The 23671-nt window shown below is 38.3% G+C and overlaps 1 protein-coding gene across 3 annotated transcripts in view; it reads right to left on the bottom strand.

The window, feature by feature from the left end:
* Positions 1-23671, bottom strand: part of FREM1 (FRAS1 related extracellular matrix 1) — a 177789-nt gene that overhangs the window by 52363 nt on the left and 101755 nt on the right. For 2 of the 3 annotated variants that reach the window (XM_061425260.1, XM_061425258.1), the window contains exons 18-23: positions 23250-23435; positions 18255-18451; positions 13606-13828; positions 12305-12449; positions 6714-6855; positions 3724-3919 (exon numbers count right to left, since the gene is read on the bottom strand). In XM_061425260.1, the coding sequence (XP_061281244.1) occupies positions 3724-3919; positions 6714-6855; positions 12305-12449; positions 13606-13828; positions 18255-18451; positions 23250-23435 (1089 nt within the window). Of the gene's footprint in view, positions 1-3723; positions 3920-6713; positions 6856-12304; positions 12450-13605; positions 13829-18254; positions 18452-23249; positions 23436-23671 lie in introns of those variants that run through there. The other variant, XM_061425261.1, reaches the window with a different exon arrangement.

The raw sequence follows: 23671 nt of genomic DNA, 5'->3' as shown, positions 1-23671 counted from the left end.
AAGACCCTGATGCTGGGAAAGACTGAAGGCAGGAGAAGGAGATGGCAGAGGATGAAATGGTTCAGTGGCATTACCGACTCAAAGGACATAAGTTTGAGCAAGCTCTGGGAGTTCTTGATGGACAGAGAAGCCTGGCATGCTGTAGTCCATGGGGTCGCAAAGAGTTGGACACAATTTGGCAACTGAACAATGACTAACTTCTAATAGGTAAAGACCAGTTCAGCTCAGTTCAGTCTCTCAGTTGTGTCCAACTCTTTGTGACCCCATGGGCCGCAGCATGCCAGGCTTCCCTGTCCATCACCAACTCCTGGAGCTTACTCAAACTCATGTCCATTGAATCAGGATGCCATCGAACCATCTCATCCTCTGTTGTCCCCTTCTCCTCCCGCCTTCAGTCTTTCCCAGAATCAGGGTCTTTTTCAATGAGTCAGTTCTTCATGTCAGTTGGCCAAAGTATTGGAGTTTCAGCTTCAGCATCAGTCCTTCCAATGAATATTCAAGACTGATTTCTTTAGGATGGACTGGTTGGATCTCCTTGCAGTCCAAGGGAGTCTCAAGAGTCTTCTGCAACATCACAGTTCAAAAGCATCAATTCTGTGGTGCTCAGCTTTCTTTATAGTCCAACTCTCATATCTATACATGACTACTGGAAAAACCACAGCTTTGATTAGACAGACATTTGTTGACAAAGTAATGTCTCTCCTTTTTAATATGCTGTCTAGGTTAGTAGCTCTTCTTCCAAGAAGCAACCGTCTTCTAATTTCATGGCTACAGTCACCATCTGCAGTGATTTTGGAGCCCACCCCCTCAAAAAAGTCTCTCACTGCTTCCATTGTTTCCCCATCTATTTGCCATGAAGCGATGGGACCAGATGCCATGATCTTAGTTTTCTAAATGTTGAGTTTTAAGCCAACTTTTTCACTCTCCTCTTTTACTTCCATCAAGAGACTCTTTAGTTCTTCTTTGTTTTCTGCTGCTAAAAATTCTATAGTGCACAACAAAGACTTAGGTATCCCAAAATATTGATATTGCCATGACTGGGAAATGCTGTTTTAGATGATCAAATTAGTCTTTTCTATATATTATGCTTTTTAACTCAAAATGCAACTTAAGTTCAATGTAGAATCAACAGTCAACCTAATTCTACATCAAAACCTGAGCCGCAGATGCTTCTGAGGGAGTTAAGATGAATACATCAAAGAAGAAAGAGGAATGAACAAAGCCAGGAAATAAAATTCACCCACAGGATGAAGAGCAGAAGATAGAGCTGAAAGGAGGAAAAATATCTAGGTTTGGCCTGAACCCAGTTTTTCAGCACTGTTTTTCACATTAGTCAGAGTATGGATGAGGGTCAACTATAGGCAATGTCCTTCTAAACGTCTCTCAAAGATGTCCGAGTCATTTCTGCCACCGTGCAAATCAGAAGTCATGGCACAACGGGAAAGCATAATGTTATTTATAATGGCTCCCAAAAAGTGTTCAAATATGCTAATGTTAGGGTCTGATTTAGTCTAACAATTCAGTATAATTTCATTTAGAGATGAACAATTCTGATTATAAAGTTATACTGCAACCTAAGAAAATTTCCTCCAAAAGAAGGAAGGAAGGAAAAAACCAAAGCAGTGAAGGAGGAGGAGGAAAGAAGGAAGGATAGGATTCTGTACAGAGATTAAAAAATACCACCAAATTTTAAAAAAAGCTTCTGAACTACTGAAAGTTTCAACAGGTTACTGTATCTACTTGATTAAATTTTCACAAATCCTTTTAGAAAATAATCACATGCCACTTGTAGCAGAGACTAGGGAGGACCTCACCAGCCTCAGTACTTTTTCTTCTGGATGTATTGTTCCAGTTTCCACTGCCCAGACTCCTTAAGGTGATTCAGCCACCAGGATGTACAAAGGGCAAGTACCCTACCTCCAAGCCTAGCCCGTGAAATTCTCCCATTTTCCTTCACATACCCATGTGTGCATGCACAGCCATGTCCAACTCTTTGAAACCCCATGGACTGTAGCCCACTAGGCTCCACTGTCCATGGGATTCTCCTGGCAAGAATACTGGAGTGCGTTGCCATTTCTTCCTCCAAGGGATCTTCCTGATCCAGGGGCCAAACCCATGTCTCTTGCATCTCCTGCACTGGCAGCAGGATTCTTTACAACTGCACCGTGTGGGAAGTCCATTGTCATCCACATCTCATTCTCAAAGTGACTCCAAGCCTTTCAGAGACAAAGAAGCCCCTGGGTAGAACGAATCCCCAGGTGTGTGCATGGAACAGAATACTTCTGTGCTCCCCAGGGAATGCACCATGCTAAGAATGACAGGACAGTCTGCTGCCCAAATACATATGTTGTCTGCCCAGATACTTCACTTGCATTACATTTTGCCTGGACAAGTATTTATGAAGAATGTAGTCTTACTTTTGCAAAGAGAAATAAATGTGTACAGTACATGAACTTATTATGTATCATCAATAAAATAAGTAAATAAAATATATAGTCTTCTCCTTCAAAAAAAATAACCAAATCAGTCAATCTGGATTAAAATTTGTTTTAAAAAATTCAGGACAGCTGTAATTTTACCACATACATGAAGTAAAACTTACTGTACCTAAGCATCCAATTTAATTTAGCTCTGAGCTTTCTGGCAGCCAAGGCAAAAAAAAAAAAAAAAAAAGCATTCTGTTAATCTATCAATCAAGCATGTACTAAGGATCTAAGACTTCGCTTGGTCCTGAGAATGTATAGATCTTAGACTATACAGATGAATGAGGTAGGATCTTTACTCTCCTCACACAAGCTCTAAGCGAAAGTGTGCAGTAGTAACAGTTGAGAATCAAAGACCTACTCACTCCCTTGCTGAGCTTTCAGTACTTTTTTTGCTCTCCTCCTTCTGCCATTTATGTGCTGTTGAGTCCCATCATGCAAATGGTCTGCTTAATTAATTCAAGAGAAGCTTACTATCAGGACTTCCCTGCTGGCCCAGTGGCTAAGACTCTGTACTCCCAATTCAGGGGACCTGGATTCAATCCTTGATCAAGGAACTAGATCCCACATGCTGCATCTGAGAGTTCTCTCCACAACTAAAGATCCTGCCTGTGTGTTCCAACAAAGACCTGGTGCAGCCAAATAAATACAAAATACATTTTTTTTTAAACAGAAAAGCTTATTATCTTACAGCATTTTCCCTCATCCCTAAAGAGTATGTGTTAGCACTTCCAAAGTGAAAAGAGTAACAACTTTCAACCTTTTCAACAACAAAATTTCTTTGTATTATTTTAAATTTTTAAAAAATACATTCATTTATATTTCCTTTATCATTACTGTACCGGAAATCTTTTCCCTTTCAAATTCTGTTTTTAAGTAATCATTCAATTCCTGAAGATAAAACTAGGGTTGGCGCATTGATTTGTAAAATTTTCCTTAAAGCATAAAACCTTGACAATTAAAGTAACCTGTGCAGCCATATTGCAGACAAGGCCGGATTTTTAATGGGCTTTTTGAAATACTGAAACTAACACATGAATTGGCTACTCTTGTAAACCAGGGAAAACAAGTGAGGAGCCCACGGATCAAATCATAACTGATGGAATTTCAAGTCTGAAGATGGAAGGGAGAAAGGAAAGGAGGGAAGGAGGAAGAGAGGGAGAGAAGATGGGAGAGGTTTACAGCAGCGCACGTCAGCTGTACGAGTTCGTCCCGATAAAGCCTGACAGAAGTGCTCTACCTTTCCCCATGTTCTTGATGGTGATGTGGCAGTCAAATGCCGGTGACCTGTTGTCACCGTCCCAGAGGCGGAAGGTGAAGCTGTCTTGGTTCTTGGAGTCCATGGCCCCGGTGTGCGTATATCTCAGCAAGTTCAAATCCACTTCTTCCTGAGTGCATTTCATGCCAGGGTACAGAGGGACCCAGTCCCTCCCTATCTGAAAGATGCCAGAATTAGTCAGCGGCCCAGGTTTCCCCCGCCTCCCAAGGCGTGTTAGTGGACATCTTCCGTATCCTCTGAAAACTTCCAATATAAACGATTTTTCAGGGAAACCCCATATTCCATTATTTTGCCATTCTACCTCATATTTTCCATTGAAATAAATGTATTAAAATAATTTCAGACCTTGGGGAAAAAACTAGCTCTAAGCAAAGAATTTTTGGCAAAGTCATGTGGCAATTCAACTGCAGTGCTACTAAGGTATTTATCATAAGCCATCATAGCTGATTAAATATTTCAATTGATGAGAGCAGGTGGGTAATTGAGCTGTTGGAATTGATTCTTTAAAAATTAAATGTGTTTCACTTGGGATTTCCTTTTTTCTTTTTAGATCATTTAGATCATACCATTGTTCAATTAATAAAACCTATATTTCAAACCAGTTTGTCACTGGAGTTATCCGAAGTAGATAAAACAAAATAGAATGGGTGTATTTAATGTCCCTATGTTTTTCAGGTTTCCTAAAGACCAAAGAAAATGATCAAAACTTCTATTATTCCCTACATTTATATCCTGAGTCAGCACAAAAATAACTACAAATATCATATATTTACTGTTAATTATACTCTTCTAAAAATAACCCAGCATTAGTTAAGCATATATTCTATACAGAACTCAGTGCAGAAATTGTGGCATTTTCAATGAAAAGAGGTCTTTATGCTGAGGGAGAACAACTGAGAGTATTAGAAAATACAGTAATAATAAATCTGTCTCTGATTAATAATTCTGTTGTTATTCTCTTAAGATGTATAGCTTTCCCTAAGAGTGGCTTATAAAAGTCATCTGACATAATTCAAGAAAACTGTCATCTTAGAAATTCACTGTATGATATTATCAAGTGCTTTTCCTATGTTTTAAGAGACAATAACAGAAATTTAAACATTTGTTTTTTTATTTCCTTTGACACATTATTTCACATGCCCTCCTCTCCCCATCACCATGTTACCACTTCCTTTTGTCACTCTATTTGATAAAGTTCCCTCCTCTTTAATGGTTATGCCCAGCTAATGTTTACACATAGGTATGCTCTGCCCCAGTTCTCACTGGGTGAAAGTTAATTATATTCTAATAATTAGGTTCATTGTTTGTCTGTATTATAAGGTTTATTTGAAAATTTAATTTTTAAAGCAGACACTCTTTCAGGTTTTAAACCAGACAGCCTGTAATCTATGTAACTTTTTTCTTTATGGTCTTTTCCCAGAAAGTAAATACAGAAGAAGATACCTTTTGCTTTCCCTCATCTCCATCTAATTCCCTACTTGCATTCCCAACTGTGAGCTTTGACTTGACAAAATCCATCTGCAAGCCCCCAAAGAGGAAGAAAATAAGAGTTGGACTCAAGGGGGGTAAAACGCAAGAAAGTCAACAAGAAAACAAAGATGCACGAGAAAGTCCAGGAGGCCGGGTCCCTGGTCTTGGAGAGACTTGGAGAACCCCTAGGGAGCTGGGAGAGCACTCTATGGTGCCATATTGGGAACCTGGACCCATCTGGATTTTTACATAACCAAAAACACTTTCGCTCCCATGCCACCCAAATGTGTGAGCTCTTACTGCATTTCTGCTTCATTACTCTCTGAAATGAAATAAGGCCACAGCTGCACCTCAGTTTAAATCAGTGATTTCTCTTCACTTCGATTCTCTATGGTGCCCACAATCTAAGACAATCAAGCTGTTACCCACAGAATAAATCCTTGCTGCTATTCTCAGGCTGTGTCTACATTTTATTAAAAATTAAGCATTCAAATAATCACATAGACATTTTGATGAGTTACTTGAGTGACCTTCTCAAGTGACAGATCTGTAATTTGTATTGAGTTGATCCTTGGGCATCACATACAAAGTCTGAACTAGTCTGGTGAGCACCATTTGTTAAAAGACTATCTTTTCTCCACTGCTTGGTCAAAATTGGTTTGCCATACTTGTGTGGGTCTATTTCTGAACTCTCAGAAATAGAGATTTCTGATGCCTTGGTGGCTCAGATGGTAAAGAGTCTGCCTGCAGTGTGGCAGACCGAGTTCAATCCCTGGGTCGCAAAGATCCCCTGGAGAAGGAAATGACAACCCACTCCAGTATTCTTGCCTGGAGAATTCCATTGGATGGAGGGGCCTGGCAGGCTACATGTAGTTCATAGGGTCAGAACAGTCGGACATAACTGAGCGACTTCACTTTTACTTTCATTCTGTTCCATTGATCTATTTGTTTATTCCTGTACCAAACATACGCTGTCTGGATTACTGTAGTTATAAAGTCAGTCTTGAAATCAGGAAGTGTCAGTCCTTCAATTTCATTTTTCTATATTGTGTCAGCTATCCTGGGTATTTTGCCTCTGCAGATAAGCTTTAGAATCAGTTTGTTGATATTCACAACTGCTCTAAAAAATAAAGCCTATTTTTTAAAATAAAAATCTGATGGAAATAAAGATATCTCAAAGTATGCCTGATTCTCATCAGAAACTAGACAACTTGCTTTCCCCAGTAAGTTCCTATCCTCCAATTTAGGTACAATCCTAAGGAGAAATGAGCAGTGAAAAACCTTGATTTTGGTAGAATTTACCCTGAAATGAGTAAGTAAATTTAGAATAGTGTGAGTTCATTCCAAAATAGGAAAATTAAAATTTCTACTTTTGGGCAAAATATGATTATAACAGAATAAATTAAGTTATGCAAATCTGTGCATTGAAAAAATTTAAACCTGTTAACAGTCAATCTGAAAAATAAAAAAAGGCGACCAACCTTAAGTTGAAGTTGCCCATTTTGGGGAATTCTTTCAAATATATAGTAAATCTTCTCCCTGGGTGAGTCTTCATCTATGGCTGAGAGAACAGCACTAGAAATAATACGAGTTTCGCCCATATTTATTGTAATTTCAGCCTTCCTGTAAAAAAGAAGATATCTGGGTTGATACCGAAACAGCAGACATTGCTTTAACAGGGGACACTCATAATGACTATTACAGTGTTCAACCTTCAAAAATTAGGGAATGATTTTCAGTCTCCAAAGTACTAAAAATGGTGAGTCAGTCTTGTGAAACAAGCTCTCATTTCACCTTACCTGTGAAAGTCCTGAAAATATTTAGCCAGGATTGATGAATATGGCATGAGGTAATTACCTACTCCTCTTTACATGTATAGAACTTTATAATTTTATATTAAAACTTATTTTATAAACTGTTATTTTTCCAAAATTTTATTTGATATGAATATAACAACAGCTCCATGAAGTTAGTGGGCTAGGTATTCTCCTTCTAATTTTATAGATAGAAACTTAAAAAGCTGAAATGACTTACTCACAGGTATTCTAGTACCCTTTACGATAGACCATTATGAATTTGGTGATATTTCGGCAATCTGTAGCCCTCTACATTACTCTTTCTCCTTGACAATCTTCTGAGTAACTAGCAGTGTTTTCACAGCAATTCATCTTTTCCAAGTGCCACAGCTGCCTGGTCAACTCCTGGCATCTTGAAGAGAAGGCCGGGGCAGGGAGCAGCTGTTACTTCTACCATAGAAACCGCTACTGTGGTTTCATGTGTCCTGTAAAGGGTGACCACCTTCACAGCCAATATTGCCATTTTCCCTGGTCTCACCAAAGTAAAGAAGGGATTTCTTTCCACCTGTTGTTTTTTGTTCTTGGTTTTGGTCATCACACAAGAACTAACTGTGACACTTTGTTTCTGAGAAAAACTGGGAAGTTTCCTTGGGATTAAGACCAAGGACATTTTTGTAGCAAACTGACCATTCTCAACAGCTTTCCAGTCCTCTGCTGAGAAGTCAAAGCCCAAACACCATAGTTCTAACCTTACTAGGTTTCTCTTGCCTCCTCGGAACTGACATCTTCCCTGGTAGTAGGAGGCAACTTTTGCTTTCCTCTTTATAAGAGACTATAATACCATTGAGTTAGGAGATAGATAGGCCCCTGGGCTGAACAGCTGCTGTTTGTCAACTGGAGTAAAATTGCAGCTTTGTTCTCACCCAGACACTCCAAGGACAAAGCTAGTGGCAGAAGCTGAGCGCTGCTGAAGTAAAGAGACAAGAGGACCAATCCTGAGGTCAAGGAAAACTTCTCTGCACAAATGCAGGAAGACTCCTTGGTGGTCAAAAGGCAGGGGGCACCAACTGTGTGAACATGTACCCACAAGCATCTGCAGTGAATCCATCTTAGTAAAAAGGTGCGCACACATATTGGGGAGAATCCTTGAACAGGTCACATATGGGAAAAGAAACAAGATAATTAGCCAAAGGTAAACAAAGATCTGGAAGTACTGTCCTATATTAGTGATTTAAAATCACCCCCTTACTGCACTCCTCCTCATTAGGGTGGACACACACTCTTTCTCTACAGGTGTGTATTTCTGCCTTGCTTCACTCTTAAACACACAAAACGATTCTCTATGTGCTCTCCCACATGCTATACTGTGTCTCTGATAATAAACTTCGTACCTGTTTTTACAGTTTTGGCCTCCTTGAGAAATGCATTTTTCACTGAGGATAAGAGCCAGAGTCACTTTGCTTCTAGCCTCTAGACCCTTGTCTAGTGGGGAGGATTCCTCATTTTCATCCAGGCTACCCAGGTTCAATTCTGGGGCAAGAGACTAAGATCTTTCTTCAGGAACACTCATTGCTGTCTCTCCAAGATCAACATCATTCTAGGAGATTAGAATGGTGGTTTGGGACTCATGGAGATTAGTGGTGATTTTATTTATTTATTTATTTTTGACCTCACGTCTTGTGGGTCTTAGTTCCCTGACCAGGTATTGAATTCCAGCCTCTGGCAGTGAGTGCATGGAGTCCTAACCGTTGGACCACCAGGGAATTCCCAGTGGTGTTTTTAATAGAAATAGATGAACTGAAACAGGAACCCAATACAATGAAGATGATAAAGAGTCTGGTAGAAAGAAATGGCAAGAAAATGAGTGTTCAAGAGAGAAGAAAGTGTGTCACAGTGTGTTACCCTGAAAGGGACAAAGGCTCAGTGTAGGTAATTTATTTGGGAAGTGACCTCAGAACAAGTGAGAGGGAGGGGAGGAGGAAAGGGCAACAACACAGCAGTTAAGATTGCTATGGGACTCAGTCCTACTGGGGATCTGTTGAAGAGCCACGTCGAAAATGCCACAAATTTTACCTCTGAAGGATGGGAGGCTGGGACCCTTACATTATCTACTACCTCTCATAGGTGGAGAATGTCCTCAGAGTGTTTTCCCCTGTGCCAGGACAGGGGCTGAACGAGCCACTGCTGCCCAGAGGCTGAAAAGCAGAGCACTACAGGTACTTTCGGAGAAGGCAATGGCACCCCACTCCAGTACTCTTGCCTGGAGAACCCCATGGATGGAGGGAGCCTGGTGGGCTGCAGTCCATGGGGTTGCTAAGAGTCGGACACGACTGAGCGACTTCACTTTCACTTCTCACTTTCATGCACTGGAGAAGGAAATGGCAACCCACTCCAGTGTTCTTGCCTGGAGAATCCCAGGGACGGGGGAGCCTGGTGGGCTGCCGTCTATGGGGGCGCACAGTCGGACACGACTGAAGCGACTTAGCAGCAGCAGCAACAGGTACTTCAGGAGGGTATGGACAGGTGTAGGGCATATTCCATCACTAGAATCAAATGTAGGCTAAGGGGGTTCAACCCCACAAGTCAAAACCACCGACTATAGCATCTAAAAAGAATACCAAAGAAATGGTGTCAAATGCACTAACAAGGTCCAGCCAGATGAGAAAAGCCATTAGATTTGGTGGGAAAGCCATTAGATTTGGAGACAGTGGGCAGAAATGGAAGAAGCAAGCACAAGCTATTTCTTCAAACAGTTTGGCACTGAAATGAATGAGGGACTGGGTCATCAATGCAGTCTAAAATGAAGATACCTGCTAGCAATAATGATAATAACTGACATTTATGAGAACTTACTAGGTACTAACCAGCCTTACAAATACTTTTACATATTTTAATTCATTGAACCCCTTCAACAACCACATGAAAAGGATACTGTTATTACCCTCATTTACAAAGAGGTTGACAAAGAGGTAGCAAGAGGTTAAATAATACATTCAATATCAAATCAGGGCTTCCCTGGTGGCTTAAATGGTAAAGAATCTGCCTGTAGTATGGGAGACCTGAGCTTGATCACTGGGTCAGGAAGATCCCCTGGAGAGGAGAATGGTTACCCTCTCCAGTATTCTTGCCTGGAGAATTCCATGAACAGAGGATCCTGGCGGGCTACAGTCCATAGAGTTGAACACGACTGAAGGACCAGAACTTTCACATTCTTTTTCCCCCAAGATCACACTACCCGTAAGTGGCTGAATCGAGACAGTTTGGCTCCAGAATTTTCTCCCTTCACTATTAACTATATCCTCATGTCTTGTTAGCAGAAGGAATGAAAAGGGAAGAGATGGAAGATGCAGTTGAGAAAAAATAATGGCGCATGTTCTGAGAGAAGGCAAGAGGCGATATGCTCAAGGACACATATGGAAGGGAAAAGAACAGAAGGGAAAAAAGGAGAAACTTCAAAGCAGGGCTGAAGGAACTTTGGTGATTCTGTAGATGAAGCTATGCCAGGAGGTTTAACGGCAAGAATCTAGCAAGAAATAGCAAATCAGATAAGACTGAATGAGTGCCTTAAGTCATTTACTTTTCTGGGCTCAGTTATCTTAGTGAAGAAAACAATAGCTACTTGACACAATTTTGGTGGGGATTTAAATAAATATATGTGAACAAATCCAGCACACGGTTGTATAGAAAGCATTTAATAAACATCATTTTTCATCTCTCTCCCTCTTTCTTAGATAAAGTGAGGTCATCAGAAAGGAGGCTCTTTACTACCAAAATATCTTTCAAATATTCAATTTTATAAATCAAGATTATACTAATCCAAAATTCCAGCTAGAAAATACGGAAATAGTATGTGTATCACTGATTCATTTTGCTGTACAGTAGAAAGTAGTTTTAGTCACTCAGTCATATTTGACGCTTTGTGACCCCATGGACTACAGACTGCCAGGCTCGTTTGTCCATGGTATTCTCCAGTTAAGAATATTGGAGTGGGTAGTCATTCTCTTCTCCAGGGGATCTTCTCAACCCAGGAAGCAAACCTGGGTCTCCTGTAGGCAGATTCTTTACCATCTGGGCCACCAGGGAACACAACAGTGTAAAGGAACTATAATCCAATGAAAATAAATTTAAACAAATAATTATTCCTTAAAAAAGGAAAACGTTTCAAAAGGAAGATGAGTTATAAGCCCAGAAATCAACACGATTTGAAAAAATTTTTAATTTTTATAAATACACAAATCCTAAGGACATACACACAAAAATTTCTTATTGAATACTCTTAGTCAATCTGATGTCTGAGATGAAACTCTCAAAAAATTATCTCCAGCATTTCCCATAATGCTTTCCAAGGACCTCAGTGGCCATAAGGAAACAGCAAGATAGGGAAAGGATTTGTTTCTTTTCCGTAAAGTGAGGAGACTTTGAGTTTACACACTATCAAGAAGTTGTTCACTTCCTAATAAAAACTTAGACTATCTACTCAATGCCCATCATGCTACACCATTGACATGGTCAAAGAGGTACCAAGACGCACACAACTCCCTTGATCCAGGACCTTAGAAAGTTGAGCTTCCTAAAGTTTTGACCTTGGACAGTTCTCTACAGTTGCCAATGATAAGAGAAATGGCTGGAACTAAAGAAATATAACAGATGAAGATTCTGTAGCTATGATCAAACTGATCAGCTCCTGAGAAAGTTTGCAATGAATAATATCAGTACAGAATTTTTAAAAGGTGATCATCTTGACCTCAGGTGGCAACAGGGTATTGATCCCTATGGAACACAGAAGAGGACTGGAGGACAATGAAATATGAAGGTGAAAAAAATCACGGCAATATATTTCCCTCAGCCACTCTTAGCTCAAAGCTTAACCAAACCCACAGTAAGGACTGTCTTCAGTTGTATGATCACACTTTAGTTGAATTTATTTATTAATTACTCTCTGGTTTGTATGTACGTGTACACGTGCATGTGCTTAAATATTTAGTACACTGTTCATTCTGTATTGTATGTATAGTCATTTTGAATTACTGACAACTAAATAGAACTTTTAGAGGAAAACCAAATAATTAAAGGCTAATTTGAGAAATTTTAAGGAGGAGCTATGTTAACTAACATTTGCACGGAAGGTTCTAGGTGCTTAAGTCCATGGGAAAGTTGCAACAGGCAGGAGTTGTTAAAGACTTCTCTCTGGAGGAAACACATTACACTTGCATCTAGTATTCCAGACCTTAGAACTTCCTATAGAATCTCAAATGGACTCTTTTCAGGTAACTTACTTGCTCAGCATTGGTTTCTCATCATTAACTGGGGTGACCTCTACAAAAATGGTTTTAAGTATCTTATGTTTCCCATCTGACACCTGGATTGTAAAGTCATCAGCAAGACTCTCTGAATCATCATGCACATACATCAACCTCATTCCTGGACAAAGGGAAAAAAGAGAAAGTAAATCTTTCTTATGATTAAACCATTTCAAAATCTGTCGCAATAATTTGTTTTAATTTCCAAGGCATTGCTATTATCATGAGCTCATTAATCAGCACAATAAGGTAAAATCAAACTATTTTATAAAGTAAGAGTACCCTCCTAGTTCATTAAAAGTTCCTATTTAAATAAGTTAGTATTTGATAAAGGTCTTACTTAAAGTCATTGAGAAAAAATATATTATTCAATACACTGAAGAGAACAATGGTGACAGGGTATTTAAATGAAACAAAAAGTTAGTTCATTACTTAGGGGAATTTGTATTTAGATCCCTACCTCAAGCCAACAATCAAATAAATTTTAGGTGAATCAAAACTTAAATAAAAAACTATTTTTAAAGCCTATATAACATTCACATGGAAAAAATGGAACTTTCATATGTAGCTGGTAGAAAAGTAAAATGATGCAGCTACTTTTGGAAAACAGTTTGACAGAGTTTTAGGTTTGATCCCTGGGTCAGGAAGATCCCCTGGAGAAGGAAACAGCAATACACTCCAGTATTCTTGCCTGAAAAATCACATGGACGGAGGAGTCTGGCAGGCTACACCTCATAGGGTCACAAAGAGTTGGATACATCTGAGCACATGAGCAAATGGGATAAGATCAATTTTTCAAAAAGAGTAATGAAAAAATCCTTTAGGCTGCTATTTCAATGCGTCATTTCCTTAAAGAGCACATTATCACATCAGAGAATAATGAGTTATTATAGGTTGTTCTATATTTGTTTCAAATGTGGAGATTTTGACAGACAAATCTCTTCAAATTTAGTTCCATAATCTCAATTGTTTTAAAAAGGAATTTTTTATTATGTGATTAAAACCTTGGGGTAAAATACCAAAATTCACAAATATTATTTTTACTGATGCTCTTAAGGTGAAAGAAAGGATATTATGTCTTTTTCAATTACCCACTCTGTCTAGCTGCGACTTCAGGTTCTCTATTAATCCAGAGCCCAGAGAAAACCCTTGAGGGATAAATGAATACAGGCGAAGGCCATTTCTTCAATTCCTCTTTCTGTGATTTATTACTATCTTTTCTGGGTTAAATTATTAAATCAACAACAACAAACAAATTGAAATGAAACACGATATACCATTCTTGAGAAGTTCCATGGAAAAGTTGTAGACAAGTTCATGCTTCTGGCCAGGGTTGGCTAATTGCTTATATTGAAAAAAGTTTCTGCTAAATGCCCTGTTGATGAGGAGGCCATGACGCGGTTTGTGAGTGATACTGAACAGCAAGGGGTTCTTGGGAATGTCCCGGTCAGTAGCACTGATGATGGAAGAATCCAGCTCTCTCATCTGACCCTCACACACCTAAACAAAGACAAGAGAAGTCAGCGGCATGTGAAATGAGACCTGTCTTTCTTTTGGCAAAAAGCTCAAAAAATATTTTTAAAATATCCTATAATAATGTTAAGAGATCGTCACAAATTTTCCATGAGGTTTGTCTGTAATGAGTCCTAAAAAGAAATTGCTAGTTTAACATGACCTTAGAAGACAATAAGAAATCTACTCATCTTTCTCAAGTGTTTTTCTGAAGATTTCAAAGTACTTTATCCATTTCCATGAAGGACTAAGGATATATATATATAAACATATATATATTATATATAATCTCATATGTATGATTCATAATTCAAAGATTAAGGACTAAAGCAACCAAAAGGGTGCTTGCTTTCTTGAAGTCAAAGAGTTCAGTTGTAAAACTGGGTGTAGACCCTGGCTGTCCTCACCTGCCATTTTAACCTCTGAACCTTGTTGCTCTCACAGTTCTTTTTTTCTGCTTTACAAATGGCATAAATATCTGCTATACACACTGGAGGATGTTAGGTGTTTTTAATTTTTGTCATTGCAGCAAACACTGCTATATCTCGATTACAGTCAACCACAGTTGAGAGGATGCTCCTGGATACACAACAGTATGTATTTTAATGCTGGGTCCCTGATCTCTTCTCTGTCCTCACACCACTAATTTGCCTGAACAACCCCCCTTCCCACTTCAAGTTTCAGAATCCTTTAAGCATAAAGAGAACTGAATGCTTTTTATTTCCTGTAGGATCTAGTTATTTAGAAACATTTATACCATTAACATGGTACTTAGTCATCTTCATCTTCTTTTTCTCATAGCAAGGGAACAAAAAAGTATTTCTGCTTCCTACTGTGAAATACAGCAAGATCTAAATAATATTAGTATATAAGTTTAGCATGTGCTTATTGGGCACGTACAGAATCACTGTAAGAATATGAATATTCTAAAGAATGAAAGTCCAAATGAGACATGATGGCCTGTTCATCATCAATTATAAGACAAGGAAAAAATATATAGCACTACTAAATACAGATAAACAAGAAGTAGGAAAGGGTGGAGGAATCCAAGAATGCCTTTGTGGCTAAGTGGACATTTTACGTTTGAAGAAGACACGGGCTTTAGACTTGTGAAAATACTCTCTCTTCAGCCTCTCTTAAGGACTTTGAAAAGAGCCTTCCTACAACTACTTGGATGTACATAACAAGAATCATAATATCTGACATTTAGGCTAAAATTATGCTGGTTCCCTTTTATCTGGCCTACATTTTAAAAACTGAGATGGCATAATAATTTAATGCACGGTGATAGAAGTAGGGAATCATCTTTGATAGTAACTTGCATTTTTCTCCAAAAACTTTAATAAAGAAACCTAAAAAAGATGTTCTAATCATCTTTCTTTATAAAGCTCGGGACTCCTGGACTCGTGGTACAGCAGCCTTTCCCATTTACAAAATGGTAAATTCATTCACAAGATGACTTGGAAATTTTATCCAAAAGATGTGAGATTCTTCTTTGCACATTCAATAATGTATTGAGATTATAAATAAAAAGGTTTAGATAAACAGACATAAAACACAGTAACTCACTAGTAGACAGCTTTGAAATAGATTATAATAACTTTAAAATCTCAATTTTTTGTGCTACAAGTTGCAGCACAACGTGATGGAAGCCCAGCTAGCTATAAAATAAATACACTTTTCCACAAGAAAGCAAAATACATATGACTATTTTAAAAAATCACTTGAAGCTTAAAGCCAGCTCTGCCAATAACACATGGGGCTCCATATTTGTTACTCTTCAACAGCCTCTGTAAGCAATTCACAGGAGAGAAAAAAGGCATGATTACTTTCAGAGAAGAGCAGGAGACAAATTCCCAGTGGCCTAATTATTTCAGAAACTCCAACCCGAGATAGATACAAGACAATAGAGGTAGGTATAGAAGGAGTCATTTGTAATTTCTTCTCTCTCTCATAATTACTGAAGTGCTCTCTGGAGAAATCCATGTGCCAACAGAAGAGGAATGGCAGGAGCTGGCTTTTAAGTCTCATCCTTTTAAGTCTTATATACCATTAAGACTTGGCAGAAAATTAAAATCAAATAAAGATTTTTGCATTTAGAAGTTGATGATTTTTAGTGAAAAATAAGACAAAATAATGGTTTCAAAGCAACTTTGATCAATGTCTGGAAAAAGATGACAGATGTAACAAGACTAACATGAATGACACCTATTTAATAAGAATTTTCTAAGGAGATGGTTAGATAGCTTCACCAACTCAATGGACATGAATTTAAGCAAACTCCAGGAGAAGGTGATGGCACCCCACTCCAGTACTCTTGCCTGGAAAATCCCATGGACGGAGGAGCCTGGTGGGCTGCAGTCCATGGGGTTGCTAGAGTCGGACACAACTGAGTGACTTCACTTTCACTTTTCACTTTCATGCATTGGGGAAGGAAATGGCAACCCACTCCAGTGTTCTTGCCTGGAGAATCCCAGGGACGGGGGAGCCTGGTGGGCTGCCGTCTATGGGGTTGCACAGAGTCGGACATGACTGAAGTGACTTAGCAGCAGTAGGAGACAGTGGAGGACAGAGGAGCCTGGGGTGCTACAGTCCATGGGGTTGCAAAGAGTAAGACATGACTTAGCAACTGAACAACAGCAAAATGTGCCTGATCATCATGATAGTCATGGCCACCCTAAAGGAAGATCTGATACACATTTTGCAGATGAGGAAACAAAAACACAGAGAGAAATAACTTACCCAGAACCCTATGACTACTAAACAGCAACACCAAGTCCCTCATATTCCAAAACCAGTACTCATTCATTTAATCAGAATGTTATGAGTAAATCTGGATTAAGTAATTGTATAAAAATTTGGATTGTTTAAAAAGAATGATATGCTTATATGAAAATATGAAAATATAGTAATCAAAGGTTTTTTTAAGTAGAAAGTAGGGTATCCATGAAATTAAAAGACGCTTACTCCTTGGAAGGAAAGTTATGACCAACCTAGACAGCATATTCAAAAGCAGAGACATTACTTTGCCAACAAAGTTTCATCTAGTCAAGGCTATGGTTCTTCCTGTGGTCATGTATGGATGTGAGAGTTGGACTGTGAAGAAGGCTGAGCGCCGAGGAATTGATGCTTTTGAACTGTGGTGTTGGAGAAGACTCTTGAGAGTCCCTTGGACTGCAAGGAGATCCAACCAGTCCATTCTAAAGGAGATCAGTGCTGGGTGTTCTTTGGAAGGAGTGATGCTAAAGCTGAAACTCCAGTACTTTGGCCACCTCATTTAAAGAGTTGACTCATTGGAAAAGACTCTGATGCTGGGAGGGATTGGGGGCGGGAGGAGAAGGGGACGACAGAGGATGAGATGGCTTGATGGCATCATGACTCGATGGACGTGAGTTTGAGTAAACTCCAGGAGTTGGTAATGGACAGGGAGGGCCTGGTGTGCTGCAATTCATGGGGTTGCAAAGAGTCAGACACGACTGAGCAACTGAACTGAACTGAGGTTATATTAATGATCTCTGATTTGTAGGTGAAAACATACAGAAAAGTCATATGCATACATACATACATATCATTGGCATGGACACAAATTACTTCGGTGGAAATTACTGAAAACTCAACTGATGGGGAGTGACCATGCATAGGGACTGTTAAAGAGGGAGAATTTCATAGTTCACTGTGTAAGTTTCACAACATTCTAACTTGTTTAACCACATATATTATTTTTTTAAGACAACAGTTGTCTCAGCAGTGATATGCTAGGCTATTTTAGCTACGTCTAAATTTTTAAATAAAACTAACAAATATACAATATAATGACATTTTTTAACTGCACAAAAATAATGGTTGAAATTGTATTTTTTTCCTGTCATATATCTTTATAAACAGCTGTATAAAAAAGGTGCCTGTAGTTTGTGAATTAAGAGTCCTTGCTATTGTAGCACTGGTTAAGGTAGCATGCTATGGAATCAGAGCACCAGGGTGCAAATCCCCTACTTTTTACTTACTACCAAGCTCTGTGATCTGGGGACACTAACTTAACCTTTTTAGTCTCATTTATTGCAGTTATAACATGGCAATAATAATGCCATCACTTTAAAAGCCTATTATGAGGATTCAGTATGAACACATGTAAAGGGTTTGGAACAGGACCTACTCAAGTACTGCTTTCTATATACAGACAACTATAATTTAAACTATGCAATTACTATCTGTTAGCCATTATTATTATCATGACCATCATCATTACTATTAGAAAAATATTTATCAAGTGATTGCGTTACATAACATAGGTTACTGCCCTCTTCACTCATTAACTTGATGTGTTAAGTGCACAAAGATCAATGTAAATAGATTAGGTGAAAATAAAAATTAGAAAATGATAAAGAGAGACTAAAAATTCAAATTTCTTTCTTACAGTAATATTCTGCACTATAAAATCAGGAGCTTCATCATTTGTAGCGTTGATTATAATGTAAAATGGTATCTCCATGGAGCGTCGCTTCCCATCAGTGACATACAACACAAACTTGTCAGCCGTTGGTTCCATCCCCAGATGCCTGGACTGCACATAGTTAATATGTAAAGCCTTCATGTCTTTCCACTGAAACGAAGCTAGAGCACACCAAAATGGAGCAGGTAAATAAGAAAAACATATTTTCCCATTCTACTGGTCCTTAATCCTTAACCCAATAGCCTATTTCTCAGCAGAGCAAATAAGAGATCACAGCAGTTGACCTAAGGATCGGTCATCAGGGACTTCTATAATGACTATACCCATCAACATAAAAACATATCCATCAATTACAAGGAAGAATTAAAATTTGCATGGAGAACAGAAGGGCTGTAACTGCTAACTAGGACGTAGGGACTTTAGACCTTCCCTTGATTAAAATCAGTGCTCCAGACTGAGCAGTTCTTGTCATATTTGAACAAGAAAGGAACTATCTCTTTCATATAAAGGCAAATCAAGAGTTCATCAATCGTCTGCCTGTTAATCGCTAAGTTGTCTCCAGCTCTTTGCAACCCCATGGGCTGTAGCCCACCAGGCTCCTCTGTCCGTGGAATTCTTCAGGCAAGAATACTGGAGTGGGTTGTCATTTTTCTCCAGGGGATCTCCCCCATCTAGGGATCGAACCCCAGTCTCCTGCATGGCAGGCAGATTCTTTACCATCTGAGCCACCAGGATGGTAGTCTATTGTCAGCCTACTTGACTGCATAGCAAGCAACTGGAAGGAATGAGTGAAATTAACTGACCTGCTATTACGGTATTCTGATATTGACTTAAATCAAAAGATAAAAACGTTCTGTGTTGTGTATTAAGTCACAGGTGGTGGTTTAGTCGCTAAGTCATGTCTGACTCTTGCAACCCCATGGGCTGTAGTCTGCCAGGCTCCTCTGTCCATGGGATTTTCCAGGCAAGAATACTGGAGTGGGTTGCCATGACCTCCTCCGGGAGATCTTTTTTACCCGGGGACTGAATCCTGGTCTCCTGCACTGCAGGCGGATTCTTTACCAACTGAGCTAACTAAGGCCCCCACCCTAAGTCTCCCCACAGGAGAAACTGCAATTAATGCAATTAATCTTTAATACATTAATCTTTCTTCCAACTCCATTGAGACATAATTCACATATCACTGTGTGAGTTTAAGGTGTAAGACATGTTGATTTGATACAAGCATGTATGTCTTCTCTGAAAAAAAGGTCTATTCAAGTCCTCTGCTCATTTTTTAATCAGTTTGTTTAGCTTTTTGTTTTGAGTTGTATGAGTAACTTATATATTTTAGATTTTATCTCCTAACAGATATGTGGTTTGTAGATACTTTCTCCCATTCTAAAGATACTCTTTTCATTTTATTGATTGTTTCTCTTCCTCTGCAGAAGTATTTTAATGTAGTCCCACTTATTGATATTTTGCTTTTTCACCTTTGCTTTTGGTGTCAAATTAAAAAAATCGTCACCAGACCCACGTTAGGGAACTTACTGCCTATGCTTTCTTCTAGGAGCTTTATGGTTTCATGTCTCATATGCAAGACCTTAATCCATTTTGAGTTATTAATTTTTGTGTTGTAAGATAATGATCCAGTTTCATTCTTTTGAATGTGTCTGTCCATTTTCCCCAAAATCACTTCTTAAAGAATGCTTTGCCCATTGTATTTTCTTGGTTCCCTCATTAAAAATTAGTTGACCATGTATGTATGGCTTTATTTCTGGGCTCACTACTTGGTTATGTTGATCTATGTGCTTGTTATTTTTTTTCTGCTTTGATTATGATAGCTTTGCAATAATAGTTTGAAATTAGCAGGTAGGATGCTTCCAACTTTGCTCTTTTTTCTCAAGATTTCTTTGGCTATCTGAGGTCTTTTGTGGTTCCATACAAACGTTATGATAATCTGTTCTATTTCTGTTAAAAAAAAAAAAGAGTCATTGGAATTTTGATAGGTATTGCACTGAATCTACAGATAGCCTTGGGCAATAAGGACATTTTAACTATATTAACACTTTCAACCCATGAACATGGATGTCTTTCCATTTGTTTGTGTCCTCTTCAATTTCTTTCATCAAGACATCAATTCTATGTCTTATACTTGGTATATAAATTTTTCACTACCTTGGTTAAAATTACTCCTATATATTTTACTGTTTTTTATGCTATTATAAATGAGATTGCTTTCTCTGCTTCTTCTTCAGAAAGTTTATTGTCCATGTATAGGAATACAACTGAGTTTTGTGTTGTATTTTGTGTTGATTTTGTACCCTGAAACTACTGAATCTGTTCATTAGTTCTAATGGTTTTTGGTGAAGTCATTGGGAATTTCTATATATAATATCCCATTATCAGCAAATAGAAACACTTTACTTCTTCCTTTCTGGTTTGGATACCCTTTATTTCCTTCTCTGGCTATGATGTTTCAGTACTATATTGAATAGGAGTGATGCAGGTGGGAACTTTTGTCTTGTTCCTGTTCTTAGAGGGAAATTTTTCAAACTTTCACTGTTAGGTCTAGCTAAAAGTTTGCCACTTTCCTTTATCTTTTAAAAATTATCAACTCAGTTTCATTAACATTCCCCATTGTTTATCTGTTCTTTATTTGTTTCTGCTCTGGTCTTTATTATATCCTTCCTTCTGCTAAATATTGGCCTAATTTGTTCTTGCTTTTCTAGTTACAGGTTATTTACTTTTTTAATGCAGCACTTATCATTATAAAACTTTCCTCTTGGCACTGCTTTTGCTGCATTCCATATACCTTGCTATGTTGTGTTTCTATTTTTATTTAAGATTTTAAAATTTCTTTCTTATACTTAATCTTTGATCCATTGGTTATTCAAGAATGTGTTAATTTTCACATATTTGGCAATTTTTTAGTTATCTCTAGTTATTGACTTTAACTTCATGGCATTGTGGTTAAAAAAAAAAAAAAAGATACTTGGTACAATTTCGATCTTTTTAAATTGTTAAGACTTCCTTAGTGACTCATCATATGGTCTATCCCAGAGACTGTTTCCTATGCATTTGAGAAGAATGTGCATTCTATTTTTGTTGAATGGAATATATGTATGTCTGTTGGGTTCATTTGGTTTAATATATAGTTCAAGTCTAATGTTTTCTTACTGATTTTCCATCCAAATGATTCATCCACTGTTGAAAATGGGACACTGAAGTCCCTACTATTATTGTATTGTTGAGTATTACCCTCTTCAGTTCTATTAGTATTTGCTTAATATATTTAAGTGTTTCAATATTGTATGCATATACATTTACCACCATTATATCCTCTCAATGAATTAACACTTTATCATTATATAATGACCTTCTTTGTGTCCTGTTATACTTTTGACTTAAGAGACTATTTTGTCTAGTTTATGTATATCTACCCTTGCTCTCTTTCGGTTTCCATTTGCAAGGAATATCTTTTACCATCCCTTCATTTTAAGCCTGTGTCTGTCCTTGAAGCTGAAGTGAGTTTCTTGTAGGCAGCATTGAGTGGTGTCTTATTTTTCCTATTCATTCTACTAACACAACTAATTGTAAACCCAGTTTCTCTTGTATTGAAAATGGATATGCCCATAAGACTGTTCTATACATCAGTGTCTCTTTTGCTGTCTCGTACACAGGGTTATTGTTACCATCTTTCTAAATTCCATATATATGCGTTAGTATACTGCATTGGTGTTTTTCTTTCTGGCTTACTTCACTCTGTATAATAGGCTCCAGTTTCATCCACCTCATTAGAACTGATTCAAATGTCTTCTTTTTAATGGCTGAGTAATACTCCATTCTGTATATGTACCACGGCTTTCTTATCCATTCATCTGCTGATGGGCATCTAGGTTGCTTCCATGTCTTGGCTATTATAAACAGTGCTGCGATGAACATTGGGGTACACGTGTCTCTTTCAATTCTGGTTTCCTCAGTGTGTATGCCCAGCAGTGGGATTGCTGGGTCATATGGCAGTTCTATTTCCAGTTTTTTAAGGAATCTCCACACTGTTCTCCATAGTGGCTGTACTAGTTTGCATTCCCACCAACAGTGTAAGAGGGTTCCCTTTTCTCCACACCCTCTCCAGCATTTATTGCTTGTAGACTTTTGGATAGCAGCTATTCTGACTGGCGTGAAAAGGTACCTCATTGTGGTTTTGATTTGCATTTCTCTGATAATGAGTGACGTTGAGCCACTTTTCATGTGTTTGTTAGTCATCTGTATGTCTTGTTTGGAGAAATGTCTGTTTAGTTGTTTGGCCCACTTTTTGATTGGGTTTTTTATTTTTCTGGAATTGAGCTGCAGGAGTTGCTTGTATATTTTTGATATTAATTCTTTGTCCATTGCTTTGTTTGCTGTCATTTTCTCTATGGGGGCCTTTTAAAACAGTATTTCTTCAATATTTATCTTTAAATTTTCCACAAGTGTAATTTCCATTTATTTTGAAGTAAACTCCTAGGTGTTCTTTGGAAGAACTGATGCTAAAGCTGAAACTCCAATACTTTGGCCACCTCACGCGAAGAGTTGACTTATTGGAAAAGACTCTGATGCTGGGAGGGATTGGGGGCAGGAGGAAAAGGGGACGACAGAGGATGAGATGGCTGGATGGCATCACCGACTTGATGGACATGAGTTTGAGTGAACTCCAGGAGTTGGTGATGGACAAGGAGGCCTGGTGTGCTGCAATTCATGGGGTAGTACAGAGTCAGACATGACTGAGTAACTGAACTGAACTGAAACTCCCATACATGGTAAATTTTAAATGAAAAATTAGAATGAAAAACAACAGTATTTGAAAGTATCATAATAATAATTCCTCAAGTGTAGTACTTTGAACATTTTTTAAGTCCTAACCCAGTTATTAAACACAACCTAATCAATGAGAGTCTCAAACAAAGGCTGATTATTGCTGGACATAAAACCATGACTTACCTATGCTGATGCCCATATTGCTCTTTTCAAAACCTGCAGAAGGGAGTGTGTTTTCAAGGTAGCCAAACTGGGGAGGAGAAACCAAAACAAATTCCAAGTCATCTGCTGCAGTGTCAGGATCAGTGGCAGACAGATGGTTAACAGTAAGGGCTGCTGAGAAGCCCTCATCTACAACGAATGTGGTACCTGCATACAAACAATAACACAATTATGACTTACTGTGAAATCCTCTAATCAGAATAGTGAGGACAAAAGGGAGTGATTGAAACTCCAATTCAGAGATGCCTCCTATACACAAATGTACTTCCATGGGAGATGTTCATTTCCTTTAGTATAATTCTCCTTATGGTGAAAATATTCAGAGGTAATCGGTGGAATTTAATTTGACTTATGGAATTATATTTTTTTCTTGTCTAAGAAAG

This window comes from Bos javanicus, chromosome 8 (genome assembly GCF_032452875.1).
Source record: "Bos javanicus breed banteng chromosome 8, ARS-OSU_banteng_1.0, whole genome shotgun sequence".
Classification (NCBI taxonomy): Eukaryota; Metazoa; Chordata; class Mammalia; order Artiodactyla; family Bovidae; genus Bos; species Bos javanicus.
The sequence above is the reverse complement of the archived record's forward strand: the minus strand, read 5'-3'. Positions and strand labels throughout refer to the sequence as shown.